General features: G+C 41.6%; 1 protein-coding gene across 1 annotated transcript; it reads right to left on the reverse strand.

Annotated features, from left to right (window-relative positions):
* Positions 1–667: 667 nt before the first annotated feature.
* Positions 668–2,862, reverse strand: LOC115170925 (uromodulin-like). The gene has a single exon (XM_029727310.1). It carries the CDS (start codon positions 2,783–2,785, stop codon positions 983–985), a length of 1,803 nt encoding a protein of 600 aa, XP_029583170.1. The 5' UTR covers positions 2,786–2,862; the 3' UTR covers positions 668–982.
* Between the last annotated feature and the right edge of the window lie 14,196 nt (positions 2,863–17,058).

The following is a 17,058-nucleotide window of genomic DNA, read 5'->3' on the forward strand; positions in this document are numbered from 1 at the left end:
AGCCAGGGGGACTTACACGTTTACCTCGTCAAGCGAGCGGGCAGAGCAAAGAGCATACACAAAATGAAGTGGAAAGTAAAATAAAGCAGAGGAAAGGGTTATGGGGTTGTGTGGGGGTCCCACGATAATGACATTCTCTCCCTCCCAGCTGCACCTTGCCAGTTTTCATATCCCCCTTATCCGAGACGGGCAGAGTCTGTAAAGGGGCCACCGACTGATACAATTCCTGGCACTGCTTTTGCTTCGTGCTACTCTCCTCACAATTATCTTCCCCTGGCAATCATTCCTCCCTCTACTGGCGGATGTAAGAGGCTCCTCTCTCCCCCCTTTAGATTGGGCTCCCTGGTGACCCTGGTAGCCCAGCTATGTCGGAAATCATCCCTACTGTAGCATTACTTGCATTATCTGGCTGGTTGATGCAATCTCTTTCTTCAAGATTGCCCCAAAATGGCTGCAGGTATGACTTCAGAGACCTCGCACTGACTCTAGATTACTCTAGATTTCCAGATACAACTGGGAATTACAAGAAGGTGAAAGAAAAAACCTCAGGCAACAGTTGTGTCTATGTCAAATGGCTTTGAAAAATGGCTGCAGGCTGGGGAAATAGAGGGGGGTGTATCTATGTGCAAGTGGGGGAGGAGAGATAGAGATAAAATACATAATGATGTGTTCTTTATCATATAGTTATTTATTGTCATTGTCAAATGGCAGCATACACACTGAGCAACTCAGGTTTGGTTGGCACGAACACAACTCTGAGTAAATGATCGGTCCTCAAAAGCAATGCAAGTCTATGTGTATAAAACATTTACAGTACAATGAAATCACACACTGTATTGCATAAATTCATTATCAATAATAGCAGAAAGTAATTTGGTGCCCTTGCATGACCATTGGTTGTGCTGGTTGGAATGGAGATCTGGGGAGGGAGAGGGCCCAGTGGGTTGACAGTGGGGTTGAGGGGTGGTGGAGGTGCTGGAGGTCATTCCAGACTCTGGGCCCAGGTGATTGGCCCGATGGTGAGGGGGTTGAGGGAGACAGACTTGGCCACAGAGCGGGACCTCCTCCTGGAACACACTGGAGAGCAGGGTGAGCTTCTGTGGTTACACAGGCTGAGGCGGCAGTGCAGGAAGACGTAACGGTAGCCCCCGTACAGCACAGCAGAGAAGCGAGCCTGGAGGGATGATGCGCTTTCCTCGACTGTCACGTGGGTACGATTGCTTGGACAGCTGTCCTGAATTATGTAGTATCGAAGGAGGTTGTCAGGGCTGGGGGATTCCGTGGTGAAGCAGTCGTCTAGAACGACCACGAAAAGCTCCGGGTCTGACTCGTCTACGGACACGCCCACATGCAGGGAGGAACCCACAAGCAGAGTGACTGCCTGACCAGCTGGGTAAGGCTCTGTGTAGTTGGAGTTACGATACAGAAACATGGAGGCTCTGGCCTTGGCACCGACTGCGACAACTGCATTGTCAGTTGGTAGATGGGGTCTGATGGGCACATCCAGGCTGCTCTCTATCTCCAGAGGATAGATACAGGAGAAAGGAAAGCTAAGGGGAGAATCATTTCGTGCATCTACTGGATAAACTAATATGCTGTTGGAGTAGACAGCATGAGTACCATTTGTCTTCACTGTGTTTCCACAGTGTCCCTCCCTGCGCTCCACCTGGTACCACACCATGCCATTACGATCCTCGTGGGCGGAGCAGCGCCGGTCAGCCAGGTGAGCAGTGGTAGCGTTTAAACCAGCACCCTCCAGATGAGCTCTGCTGAGACCCACCTGTAGGACGCTCCGCCCACATACCAGCTCTGGAGCTTTCCTCTCACATCTCCAGTTGATCTTATCCTCACTCACACAAGTCTGATCATTTCTACAGGTAGCACATACCATAGTGTTGACGTCTGCACAGTAGGCAAAGGTGCAATATGTTGGACTGACAAACTTGTAGACATAGTAGTTTCTATAGCAGGCTTTGACATGGATTGGGGTTTGTTTATATTGGCAGCAGCTATCATAGCTCCCACAGATACCCCGCTGAACCACTCCGTCCGACAGCTGGGGGTGGGGATCTGTGAGCCACATCGGGCTATTGGTACCACATGTGTGCTTTTGCACACACCTCTCTGGCATCTGAACACTGGTGTCCCCCAGGAACATGCGATACCAGCCCCGAAAGTTGATATCCTTGTCGCAGTTCCCTATACCCCTGTAGTTGGTGGCACGCCAGGTGTCATTCAGTACAGAGTAGTGCTGGCAGGGGTCTGCACAACGAGATGTTCCACCAATACTGATACAGTCCTGTCCCACTGGACACTCTGTGTCCCCACACATAAACTGGACAGAGTGGAGGTCCACGTTTGGGCTGGTGTGCTGGACTGAGCGGAGGTTATCGTCAGAAGGCACCAGGCAGTTGAAGGACCCAGGGGTGTTCTCACAGACCTGAGGGGCGCAGGGCTGGTCAGGAAGGGAACACTCGTCAACGTCTACACAACCCAGTATAGAGGACCAGCGGTAACCTTGATGACAGCAGGAGCCGCTTTCGCAGATCTTGGGGTCATAGCAGGTGATGCCGTTGCCGACAAAGCCGTCTTGACAGGTGCAGGTGAAAGACCGTGTTGGAAAGGCATCTACCCTCTCAAGTTCTACAGATGAGACCAGACAGGTGGCTTGGTCGTCACATGTCTCACAGCTGGTGACAACTGTACCTGACCTATCACCAGTGCTGGCCTGTATAAACAGGAGCAGCAGCAGAGCCTCTGATGTCATCACTAAGAGCCCCATCATTTAGATTAAAACAGCCTACACACCATTCACAGGAAGTATGTGCTGGCTTCTACCTGTGAACTTGAGAATTTATATTTTTCCAGAGACATCATGTGACTATCAATAAAATACTTATTTGTTGTGATTACGTGCATGGAGTTACTTATTGATCACTATAAAAACTGATAGCTCAAGTATAAATTAAAAACTCTTCATCTGAAAAATATGGCTCCACTTAATCTGCCGTAATTCTTGTCCCATGTAAAATACAACCTTGGAGATTCTAAAGTTGTTGAACCGATAAGCTTTGACTTAATTTACAATTGTACATCTGACACTGACACATTTATTTGATTAGGATTTGATTGTGTTATTTTCCCATAATAGTCCCCCTGCAGAATGAGTCATGCAAAGTAAACTTCCCTAGTGAAAAGTAAACTTCCCTATTGCATAATTGTCCCTATTGCAACAGCACACATAAAAAAACAGAAACAGCACAAACAAAAGAACAACATGAATGACCTTAACTTGGAATCGGATTGAGTCGTGATGCTTTGTGGTTTTAAATATAATTTGTTTGGCATTTTGGAAGTTGTTTTTCTGTTGTACTATGCAGATACAAGTTGAAAAGCCACAGAATATTAAAAGTAACATTTATAATTAAAGAATTAAAGAGCCACGATATTCTGAGTGAGAATCCGTATCAAACCCACCAAACAGATCAGCATGTAAATAGACAATGTTCTAATAGCTAGTTGTATTGCTGTTCTGATGTCCTTGGAGAAATATAATGGCCTCCAGAACGTGCCAAAAACATTCCTTGAAATCCATCATGTTAGATGTTACTTCTTGGATGTTAATCTGACTTTAAATATCCATTTACGCACAACAAAAGCAGAGCTGGCTATCACTTTGTTTTTTCTATCACATTTCTACAACGCGTGGAAAGAAAAAATGATGACCCCATTATCTAGGCCGTGCAAGCATTGGAATAGCTTGATATGTTTTATTTCTTCACTGAGACCTCTGTTCAAAATATATTTCCAAATGAGGAGTGAGCTACTCATATTAAAGGGAAATTTCACCGATTTACAACTTCATCTCCAGCACCACCCCAACATATGTGAAAATTGCCCGTTTCTATGTTTTGTTGAAAAGAAGATAGAGGAAGTTAAGTGTTTCCAATGTCATCATCAACCAATTAGTAGGCAATGCCTGCTCATAATTGGTTAAAATCACACAATGCACACCGATGATGTCATTGGAAACACTTATCTTCCTCTATCTTTTTTACTACAAAACATAGAAACGCACCATTTTCACATATGTTGATGTTGGAGTGGTGCTTTTTTAAATGTCCCTTTAAAGCCACACACAAGATTAACATTCTCATTTCAAAGGAGGCCAGACATTGTGATTGTGCTTTGCCTGCCTAGCCTGTTCTTCGTCGGCCTGTAGTATTTATTACCATTGGCTCAGAAGGTATTATCAGCGTTCATTCAGTGCAGCACTTGCACACATGACAGTTCATTTTCTGCATGATGTCACAAAAGTCGATACCATCTTGTAAAGACAAATACCAGATAACGCTGGCTAACTGATGCAATTTGGGGGAAGACCCTTAATCATGGGGTCATAGCAGGTGGTGCCTTCATGAACCATAAACCACTTCAAATCTCATACAACAAGACAGTCTGTCTATCTAATTAGCTGGACTGGATAAATGTTTTGCTGGCCTGCCCTTTATTTGAGTATGTTTCCATGTGTATTGCTATAGTAAACTCAATTACTTGAGCATATTGTATAAAAGTTAAGTGATACACCTGTACAATGTTGTGCATTGCATGTGATACATGTTGTATTTTTGTTAACTCCTAGATGCACTTTTTTTTCTAAAATGAAATGAACATCCCTTTGAATAAGAGTTGGTAAGCAAGGCAAGGGAAATATGTAACCTGCCACAAAGCAGCCATCCCCTGCCCAGCAGGGAACTGAGAAGTGGTACAACACAAAGCAGCCATCCCCTGCCCAGCAGGGAACTGAGAAGTGGTACAACACAAATCAGCCATCCCCTGCCCAGCAGGGAACTGAGAAGTGGTACAACACAAAGCAGCCACCCCCTGCCTAGCAGGGAACTGAGAAGTGGTACAACACAAAGCAGCCACTGAGAAGTGGAAGCAATACAAAAGACAACCATTAGTTTGAGAGTATTTTAACTTTTTGTATTGTTTGTTGGTTTGGCAATGCCACTGTCAGCCAGAGAAATATGCTGAGAAGGATTATCACCTCAGCAAGCAAGGTACTTGGAGTCAGACAGACAGGCCTGGATGAAATCTTTAAGGTCATGGCCCTCCGCAAGGCTCACAAAATAATTTTAGACCCAGCCACCCCCTGTACCCGGACTTTGAACTACTCCACTCTGGGCACAGGTATAGGGCACCCCTCGGCAATAAAAACAGAACTAGACAATAATTTGTGCCAGGTGTGATATCTCTCCTAAATAGCTCGGGCTAATGTTCCTATCGACCCAGTAAGGCCAGCAGGCTAGTCTCTTTTTATTGGTATGTAACTGTTATGAAAGTTGTATTGTCAAATTGTTTTGTATTTAAACACCACTTTAAACGTGTACATGACACTGTAACAAAATTTTCCCATGGGAAAAACGACATGCAACAATCTTCCTAACAAGGTCAATGCTTTAAGCTTGAATATTTTAGCAGGTCGCAAAAGTTTTATTTCCTTGTGTCAAGTGAGCTAAGCACAGATTCAGTTTTTTTTTACCTGACTTTGTCTGTTAAGATTCTGAGATAACTGTATGGTGTCCATATTAGGACATCCTTGGTCTCAGACACTGTCGTACAAGTTACATACAACAACATGTTGGCAGGGAAGATACAAGGTCATAATGATGTGGATTTACCACAATACAGGTCTGATTCAATCAATTTGTTTAACATGTACACAGTACACTGTCCACAACATGTTTGATCATCTTATTATAAGAATCCTGTTCTAATGCTACAATAGCCCCGAGTTGATCACATGGGGGATATTAATTACGGAGATGTAATGACGTATTAAACGACAGGTTCACTCATTTATCTATATCAGGACTAATTAGGGTTCTGAATTCAATTGTGAATTTGTGAAAAGGTATTATGTGCCTAAAACATGCATGTTCCTCATTAAGCTCTTACATAATGTAAAGTAAACAACACCATTAACTACTCTGAAGGCAAGGACATGGTAGTAAAAGTAGCATGGTACTAAACACATACTATATGCAGATATTAACCCGCAATGATACACGTTCAATTTACAGTGAATCCCCTACACAGGACAATTGAAGTTTTAGGGATATTTATTTTTTATCAAAGTGAACTTTCCGGACCACCTGCACTGACTGAATGCCTGATGTACTGTTAATAGCCAGCACCATGTTGCCGCTAAGCCTATCACTGGTGATATCAACTATGAACACCGAAAGGTTCTTTCTTCCTCAGAGAGATAAGCATTATAGCATGAGATGAGAATGAATGTCTCCATTCTGGGAGTGTTAAATCACCCAAAAGCGGCTCTTAATGTGGGCAAGTCATGGTGATATGATATACTGTATAATGAAGTCTCTTATAAGAATTAAGCTGTAGCTTTCACGTCTCAGCATGGACCCTCAGATAAAGTCGGCCATCAGAATAGGGCAACGGAGGAACACAGAGAGACGCTGTCACACCAGACTAGCATGGCTTTTTACTTTGCAAATGGCTGTTTTATATCTCTGTCTGAAAGAGGGAAAGAGAAAACTGGGAGGGCAATTTAGATGTGAAACTTGTTTTTTTGGTTCAGAAATTAAGCTGTAATATGTGATGGCTTTGCTTGGTTAAAGATTAATATGATGAAAAGAGGTTCTGATCTCTATGGATATTCTGGTCTCTCTGGTCTCCTCGCCCCCACATGTTTTTTTGATCTCTTCTTTCTTCCAGATGAGCATCTTTGTCTGCGTATTGACAACAGCGTTGGGGACAGCTGTCACAAAGATTCTCTCCAGAAGCAATTGTTAAAAAAAAAAATTGAATTATGATATATGGTAATTGGCCTGAGGCCCCACCGAAAACCTCTCCATAACCTAAAGAAGAATACATGCAAAAAAATTCTCATGCCATGTTTTTGCAAAAACAAGTCCTTAGGCTGCCCTGTGCCTCTTAGATACAGTCCAGACTTCTCTTAAATCGTTCTAGTTAGATCAGTTAGTAAACACTTAATCTATACCCCCGGAATGCTTTAGTCCATTCACAGAAGAAGCAGGTGGCTATTGCTATTCGGTGGTTTATATGCTTTTGGAAGAGTTCGTAAAAAAAATCTGTCTTATCTCTGAAGGGTTCCTAACTGTTTGAAATATGCCTTATTGTTGAGAGAAATACCAATTTAGCAGTACATTTTTACAACACACTCCACCAAACACTCTCTTTCTTCTCCCTCATTCTCGCCCCCTCCCATATGGGGAGTGTGATCACCATAATCGTAAGTGACTAGTTTGACTTTCTGAGGAATGGACTTTTGTTTTCTCTAGATATTCTGGCAATACTGTCCATGCAAATTAACAACTCCCAAAACATTCCACATCGTCATCAAACACACATGCATGCATGTTCACACACACATAAACACACACACTTCTATAAACACTATACAGACAGAAATATCCAGAAGAAGTGCATGGGTAGTTAAAAAGCTATAACCATGTCTGTATTTATACCAGAAGGCAGTTATTATAATTTGTACAGTGATACAGACAGGAGTGTTGTCTCTAGGGAAGAAGCTCTGGTTAACTGGTCTGTGCATACAGTAGTATTAGTCCTACTGCAACAGTTACTTCCTTATTACCTCACAATGAACAATGCCCATGGTGGATTTATGTGTACAGTATGAGTATAATGTTCCATTACATCTCATTATTGCTTCTCATCACTGTTCTAGCCTGCAATCCTCCCACCATGCAATCTAAGACTGTTATCTGCAGCATGAGGGATGGAGGATAAGTTATTACCATGCTTAGGAACTAAAATGGACAGCTTGCGGCCTCGCAACATGAACAATATTTACAGTTGAAGTGGGAAGTTCCTGACATTTAATCATAGTAAAAATTCCCTGTCTTAGGTCAGTTAGGATCACCACTTCATTTTATGAATGTGAAATGTCAGAATAATAGTAGAGAAAAGGATTTATTTCAGCTTTCATCACATTCCCAGTGGGTCAGAAGTTTACATACACTCAATCAGTATTTGTTAGCATTGCCTTTAAAATGTTTAACTTCGGTCAAACATTTTGTGAGCCTTCCACAAGCTTCCCACAATAAGTTGGGTGAATTTTGTCCCATTCCTCTTGACAGAGCTGCTGTAACTGAATCAGGTTTGTAGGCCTCCTTGCTCACACACGCTTTTTCAGTTCTGCCCACAAATGTTCTATAGGATTGGCTTTGTGATGACCACTCCAATACCTTGACTTTGTTGCACTTAAGCCATTTTGCCACAACTTTGGAAGTATGCTTGGGATCATTGTTCATTTGGAAGACCCATTTGCGACCAAGCTTCAACTTCCTGACTGATGTCTTGAGATGTTGCTTCAATATTCTATTTTGTGAAGTGCACCAGTTCCTCCTGCAGCAAAGCACCCCCACAACATGATGCTGCCACCCCCGTGCTTCACGGTTGGGACATGATGTTGCCACCCCCGTGCTTCACGGTTGCTTCACTTGCAAGCTTCCTCCTTTTTCCTCCAAACATAACGATGGTCATTATGACCAAACAGGTCAATTTTGTTTCATGAGAACAAAGGACATTTCTCCAAAAAGTACGATCTTTGTCCCTATGTGCAGTTGCAAACCGTAGTCTGGCTTTTTAATGGCAGTTTTGGAGCAGTGGCTTCTTCCTTGCGGAGCGGCCTTTCAGGTTATGTCAATATAGGACTCGTTTTACTGTGGATATAGATAATTTTGTACCTGTTTCCCCCAGCATCTTCACAAGGTCCTTTGCTGTTTTTCTGGGATTGATTTGCACTTTTCACACCAAAGTACGTTCATCTATAGGAGACAGAACGCGTCTCCTTCCTGAGCGGTATGATGGCTGCGTGGTCCCATGGTGTTTATACTTGCGTACTATTGTTTGTACAGATGAACGTGGTACCTTCAGGCGTTTGGAAATTTCTCCCAAGGATGAACAGTCAACTTGTGTATGTAAACTTCTGACCCACTGGAATTGTGATACAGTGAATTATAAGTGAAGTAATCTGTCTGTAACCAATTGTTGGAAAAAGGACTTGTGTCATGCACAAAGTAGATGTCCTAACTGACATGCCAAAACTATAGTTTGTTAACAAGAAATGTGTGGATTGGTTGAAAAATGAGTTTTAATGACTCCAACCTAAGTGTATTTAAACCTCCCACTTCAACTGTAGATGCACTCTATCAATTCTAATTTGGCCATTTCATCCTTGAAATATAATAAGACATTGCTGCCATCTACTGCTTTAGGTAGAGCAAAGCATCAATAACTCTTAAAGGGATAGAGCGAGATTTTGGCAATCAAGCCCTTTTCTATTTACCCAGAGTCAGATGAACTCATGGTTACCATTGTTAAGTCTCTGCATGCAGTTTGAAGGAAGTTTCTAATTAGCGTTAACATAATTGCTAAGTAACTGGAAGTCTATGGGAACAGTCATTACACTAATGCTAGTTAGCAATGGCTTGTGAAACTACCTTCAACTTCCTTCAAACTGCATGCAGAGACATACATTTTCATCTGAATATGGGGAAGTAAAAAAGGGCTTAATTGCCGAAATCTCACACTATCCCTTCAAGACAGTGACAGTTCAACTATCAAAAAATGTTATACATAGTAAATGTGTTACAAATATAAATTAATCTGTAAAAGGTGACATTAGGTTGACATTTGGATTAGATGTACATTAACAATCAAAGGTGTCTCTTTGACTGTTAATGTACAGTCAAAGAGACACCTTTGAGGGTGGGGTCAATGCTTGGGTCTGTCATTTTGACATAAACATGAGAGGTAATGCCTCTGTAAGCTCTGACATACTGCATTGGCATCATTGTAGAAATTATTTCCCCCTTCCATACCCAATCTCCACGCTTTGTCTGAGTCCACAAAGAACAGCTTAAAGACCTGGCAAAGGGGCACAACCAGACCATTACCCAACCAATCCATGCAATCAATCAACCTTGACCTAATTGTTCCTTTATATAGCTTTACTCTACAAATTATACAGATGTAGGATCTTCATTTGAGCCAGTTTTGCTACAGCAGGAAAATAATCATGCAGCAGCAGGAAATGTGAATTATTATGTAGATTATAATTAATGGATATTTTTTGTAGGGGTTGATACATATTTTTGTTAGGACAAATCAAGTCTGACGTTTTTAAAGTGAAAATTACAAACTTTAGGAGCCTTTTAAACAACGCATACGCTACAAGTTTGCATTTCCTGCCGTGCAGGAAAATTCTCAGCAACAAAAGTGACCAAATTAAGATCCTACATCTGTAGCGTCTAACTACAGTCAAAACAGGGTGAATTATTAATAGACATACATTAACCTCCCACTTAATCACACACCTAATGTTCAAACAGACTCCCCTGGACAGATACAGACCTTCTCCACTGAGTTTGGTCCCCTTATTGACGATTTCCTTTCTGCTATCCTCTCCAGCGTACACTGGGGAAAAACGTTGAATGGAGCAAGGACTTCAATCATCACACACACAATGTCAACACCTGCATGAGGCCCATATGACTGTCTGAGCACAGATAAGAAAAGGTAGATAAGCACACATAAAGAATTGTTTTGAAGTTGTGTGAACTGTTTTGACAGCATGGAACCTTGATTCTTAAAAGGTGTTAAATTAATAAAGGCCCCTCTGGGTTTCTTACTTGTCCTGCACGTGTTTTCTTTGTTTACCTTTTAAACATTCATCATTGTTTTGTATTTTCTTGTATGCAAAACATTAATATTTCACCAATCATATATAAGCAGTCATCATGCTACATATAGGGTGATATAGAAGATAACAGTTATCATGCTACATGTAGGGTGAAACATAAAATATAACAGTTATCATGCCACATGTAGAAGATATAAAAGATAGTCATCATGCTACATGTAGGGTGACATAAAAGATAACCGTTATCATGCTACATGTAGGGTGATATAAAATATAACAGTTATCATGCTACATGTAGGGTGATATAAAAGATAACCGTTATCATGCTACATGTAGGGTGATATAAAATATAACAGTTATCATGCTACATGTAGGGTGATATAAAAGATAACAGTTAGCATGCTACATGTAGGGTGACATAAAAGATAACCGTTATCATGCTACATGTAGGGTGATATAAAATATAACAGTTATCATGCTACATGTAGGGTGATATAAAAGATCACCGTTATCATGCTACATGTAGGGTGATATAAAATATAACAGTTATCATGCTGCATGTAGGGTGATATAAAAGATAACAGTTAGCATGCTACATGTAGGGTGATTTAAAAGTTAGTCATCATGCTACATGTTGGGAGATATAAAATATAACAGTTATCACGCTACATGTAGGGTGGTATAAAATATAACAGTTATCATGCCACATGTAGGGTGATATAAAAGACAACAGTTATAATGCTACATGTAGGGTGATATAAAATATAACATTTATAATGCTAAATGTAGGGTGGTATAAAAGATAAGTTATCATGCCACATGTAGGGTGATATAAAAAATAACAGTTATCATGCTACATGTAGGGTGATATAAAATATAACAGTTATCATGCTACATTTAGAGTGATATAAAAGATAGTCATCATGTGACATGTAGGGTGATATAAATATAACAGTCGCCATGCTAAATGTAGGGTGATATTAAAGATAACAGTTACAATACTACATTTGGGGTGATATAAAATACAATTATCATGCTACATGTAGGGTGATATATAATATAACAGTTATCATGTTACATGTAGGATGATATAAAAGATAACAGTTATCATGCTACATGTAGGGTGATATAAAATATGCTTAATTTTTTTATTTTACTGGGCAAGTCAGTTAAGAACAAATTCTTATTTTCAAAGACGGGTTAATAAGAACAGTGGGTTAACTGCCTTGTTCAGAGGCAGAACAACAGATTTTTACCTTGTCAGCTATGGGATTCGATCTTGCAACCTTGCGGTTACAAGTCCAACGCTCTAACCACTAGGCTACCTGCCGCCCCATATCTGCTGCCCCATTTATAGTTATCATGCTACATGTAGCGTGATATAAAAGATAACAGTTATCATGCTACATGTAGGGTGATACAAAATATAGTCATCATGCTACATATAGGATGACAAAAAGCTAAGTTATCATGCTAGATGTAGGGCGATATAAAAGATAGTCATCATGCTACATGTAGGGTGATACAAACAATAACAGTTATCCTGCTACATGTAGGGTGATATAAAAGATAGTTATCATGCTAAATGTAGGGTGATATTATACATAACAGTCATCATGCTAAATGGAGGGTGATATAAAAGATAGTCATCATGCTACACGTAGGGTGAAATAAAAGATAACAGTTATCCTGCTACATGTAGGGTGATATAAAAGATAGTTATCATGTTACAGGTAGGGTGATATAAAATATAGTCATCAGATAGTCACCATGCTACATGTAGGGTGATACAAAAGATAACAGTTATCCTGCTACATGTAGGGTGATATAAAAGATAGTTATCATGCTACATGTAGGGTGATATCATAGATAACAGTCATCATGCTAAATGTGAGATGATATAAAAGATAGTCATCGTGCTATTTGTAGAGTGATATAAATATTGTTATTATGCTACATGTAGGGTGACATAGAATATAGGTTATCATGCTACATCTGGGTGATATAAAAGATAACACTTATCATGCTACATGTAGGGTGACATAAAATATAACAGATATCATGCTACATGTAGGTGTCACGTCCTGACCAGCAGAGGGTGCAATGGTGTTAGTTTTGGTCAGGATGTGGCAGGGGTTTTGTGTGTGTGAATGGTTGTGTTGGTGATTGGGACTCCCAGTTGAAGGCAGGTGTGTTGAGTTGCCTTTGATTGGGAGTCCTATATAGGAGTGTGTGTTTTTCTTTGGGGTTGTGGGTAGTTGTTTTTGCACTGCGTTTGATAGCCTGCAAAACTGTTGCTGTCTTGTTTATTGTTTTTTCCTGTGGATGCCTTACTCTTTTGAATTAAAATATGAGTATCCACATTCCCGCTGCGCCTTGGTCCATTCTTGAAGACAAGTGTTACAGAACTACCCACCAAACCAGGACCAAGCAGTGGAGGAGGAGGGAGCAGTGCCAGGAGGAACGAAAGGAATGGACTTGGCAGGACGAACGACGATTCTGGGAGGACAAACTAAGGGAGCTAAGGGAACCTGAGAGGCAGCCCCAAGAATTTTTTTGGGGGGGACACACGGGTAGTTTGGCCAGGCCAAGGAAGAGCCGTAAGCCAGCTACCCGTGATTACAGGGAGGAGCGTATGAGGTGGAGGGCGCCATGTTTCGCTGAGGTACGCACCATCTTGTCTATACGTACGCACAGCCCAGTCCGCCCTGTACCAGCGCCCCGTATGTGCCAGGGCGAAGTGAGCATCGAGCCGGAAGTGGTGATGCCAACCCTGCGCTCAAGACCGCCAGTGCGCCTCTACGGTCCGGTGTTTCCCGCTATACGCACTAGCATGGAGGTGCGTGTCTCCAGGCTGGGACATCCAGTACCAGCCCCACGCATCAGGCGTCTAGTGCGTCAGCCCAGCCTCGCCAGTCAAGAGTCACCAGAGCTGCCCGCCAGTCAAGAGTCACCAGAGCAGCCCGCCAGTCAAGAGTCACCAGAGCAGCCCGCCAGTCAAGAGTCACCAGAGCAGCCCGCCAGTCAGGAGTCGCCGGAGCTGCCCGCCAGTCAGGAGTCGCCGGAGCCGCCCGCCACGCCGTCTGCCCGGAGCTGCCAGAGTGGCCCGACTGCCCGGAGCTGCCAGAGTGGCCCGACTGCCCGGAGCTGCCAGAGTGGCCCGAGTGGCCCGACTGCCCTCCGGCCCAGCCCGAGTGGCCCGCCTGTCCTCCGGCCCAGCCCGAGTGGCCCGCCTGTCCTCCGGCCCAGCCCGAGTGGCCCACCTGTCCTCCGGCCCAGCCCGAGTGGTCCGTCTGCCAGGGTCAGCCCGAGTGGCCCGTCTGCCCGGCGCAGCTATCGACGCCACCGAAGTGGGCGACGCCGAAGGTGGAGCGAGGTCCACGTCCTGCACCTGAGCCACCTCCAGGATAGGTGGGTTGGGGAGGGAGGGTGTAGCACAGTGCTGTCATTGACGGCAGCCACCCTCCCTTCCCTCCCTTATTGTTTAGGGGGATATTTATTTGTTGTTTGGGGGTTTGTTTTTTCTTTTAGGTGCATTCCGGGGTCTGCACCTTGAGGGGGGGTACTGTCACGTCCTGACCAGCAGAGGGCGTAATGGTGTTAGTTTTGGTCAGGATGTGGCAGGGGTTTTGTGTGTGTGAATGGTTGTGTTGGTGATTGGGACTCCCAATTGAAGGCAGGTGTGTTGAGTTGCCTTTGATTGGGAGTCCTATATAGGAGTGTGTGTTTTTCTTTGGGGTTGTGGGTAGTTGTTTTTGCACTGCGTTTGATAGCCTGCAAAACTGTTGCTGTCTTGTTTATTGTTTTTTCCTGTGGATGCCTTACTCTTTTGAATTAAAATATGAGTATCCACATTCCCGCTGCGCCTTGGTCCATTCTTGAAGACAACAGTCACAGTAGGGTGATATAAAAGATAGTCATCATGCTACATGTAAGGTGATATAAAAGTTATCATGCTACATGTAGGGTGATATAAAATATAGATATCATGCTACATGTAGGGTGATATTATACATAACAGTCATCATGCTAAATGGAGGGTGATATAAAAGATAGTCATCATGTTGCACGTAGGGTGATATAAAAGATAACAGTTATCCTGCTACATGCAGGGTGATATAAAAGATGGTTATCTTGCTACATGTAGGGTGATATAAAATATAGTCATCAGATAGTCACCATGCTACATGTAGGGTCATACAAAAGATAACAGTTATCCTGCTACATGTAGGGTGATATAAAAGCAAGTCATCATGCTGAATGTGAAGTGATATAAAACATAGTCATCGTGCTATTTGTAGGGTGATGTAAAATATTGTTATCATGCTACATGTGGGGTGATATAAAATATAGGTTATCATGCTACATGTAGGGTGATATAAAAGATAACAGTTATCATGCTACATGTAAGGTGATGTTATGCATAACGGTCATCATACTACATGTAGGGTGATATGAACATAGTCATCATGCTACATGTAGGGTGATATAAAATATAGTTATTATGTTACATGTAGGGTGATATAAAATATACTTAACATGCTACATGTAGGGTGATATAAAAGATGCTCACCATGCTCCATATAGGGTGGTATAAAAGATAACAGTTATCCTGCTACATGTAGGTTGAAATGAAAGATAGTTATCATGCTTCATGTAGGGGGATATAAAATATAGTTATCATGCTACATGTAGGGTGATATAAAATATAGGTAACATGCTACATGTAGGGTGATATAAAAGATAGTTATCATGCTACATGTAGGGTGATATAAAATATAGTTATCATGCTACATGTAGGGTGATATAAAATATAGTTATCATGCTACATGTAGGGTGATATAAAATATAGGTAACATGCTACATGTAGGGTGATATAAAATATAGGTAACATGCTACATGTAGGGTGATATAAAAGATAGTTATCATGCTACATGTAGGGTGATATAAAATATAGTTATCATGCTACATGTAGGGTGATATAAAATATTGTTACCATGCTACATGTAGGGCGATATAAAATATAACAGTTATCCTGCTACAGGTAGGGTGATATAGAAGATTGTTATCAAATATACATGTAAAGTGATAGAAAAGAAAATCATCATGCAACATGTAGAGTGATGCAGCGGTCTAAGACACTGCATCTCAGGGCTAGAGGCATCACTACAGACCCTGGTTCAATCCCAGGCTGTATCAAAACCGCCCGTGGTTGGGAGTCCCATAGGGTGGCACACAATTGGCCCAGCAAAGATATTGATCTTAACTGACTTGCCTAACTAAATAAAGGTTAAATAAAAAACTAATTAAGGACAACAGTCATTTTGCTACATGTAGGGTTATATTAAAGATAAGTTATCATGCTACATGTAGGGTAATATAAAAGATAGTAATCACACTACGTGTAGGGTGATATAAAATATAACAGTTATCTTGCTACATGTAGGGTGATATAAAAGATAACAGTTATTATGCTACTTTCAGGGTGATATAAAATATAGTCATCATGCTACCTGTAGGTTGATATAACAGTTATCATTCTACATGTAGGGTGATATAAAAGATAGTCATCATGCTACATGTAGGGTGATATAAAATATAAGTTATCATGCTAAATGTAGGGTGATATTAAACATAACAGTTATAATGCTACATTTGGTGTGATTTAAAAGACAGTCATCATGCTACATGTAGGGTGATATAAAAGATAAGTTATCACGCTACATTTAGGGTGATATAAAATATAGTCATCATGTTACATGTAGGGTGATATAAAAGATAAGTTAACATGCTACATGTACATGTAGAGTTATGTAAAAGATAGTTATCATGCTACATGTAGGGTGATATAAAAGATAAGTTAAAATGCACATGTACATGTAGAGATATGTAAAATATAGTTATCATGCTACATGTAGGGTGATATAAAACATAAGTTAACATGCTACATGTACATGTAGGGTGATATAAAAGATAGGTTATCATGCTACATGTAGGGCGATATAAAATATAGTCATAACGCAACATGTAGAGTGGTGCAGCATTCTAAGGCACTGCCTCTCAGTGCTAGAGGTGTCACTCAGACCCTGGTTCGATCCCGAGCTGTATACAACCAGCCGTGATTGGGAGTCCCATAGGGCGGCACACAATTGGCTCAGCATCGTGTGGGTTACTGGAGGGTTTGTCTGGGGTAGACCATCATTGTAAAGTAGGAATTTGATCTTAACTGACTTGCCTAGTTAAATAAAAAAAGAAATGAAGGATAACAGTCATCATGCTACATGTAGGGTTATATTAAAGATAACAGTTATCATGCAGGGTGATATAAAAGATAGTAATCA

The sequence above is a fragment of the Salmo trutta genome, chromosome 3 (assembly GCF_901001165.1).
Source record: "Salmo trutta chromosome 3, fSalTru1.1, whole genome shotgun sequence".
Taxonomy (NCBI): domain Eukaryota; kingdom Metazoa; phylum Chordata; class Actinopteri; order Salmoniformes; family Salmonidae; genus Salmo; species Salmo trutta.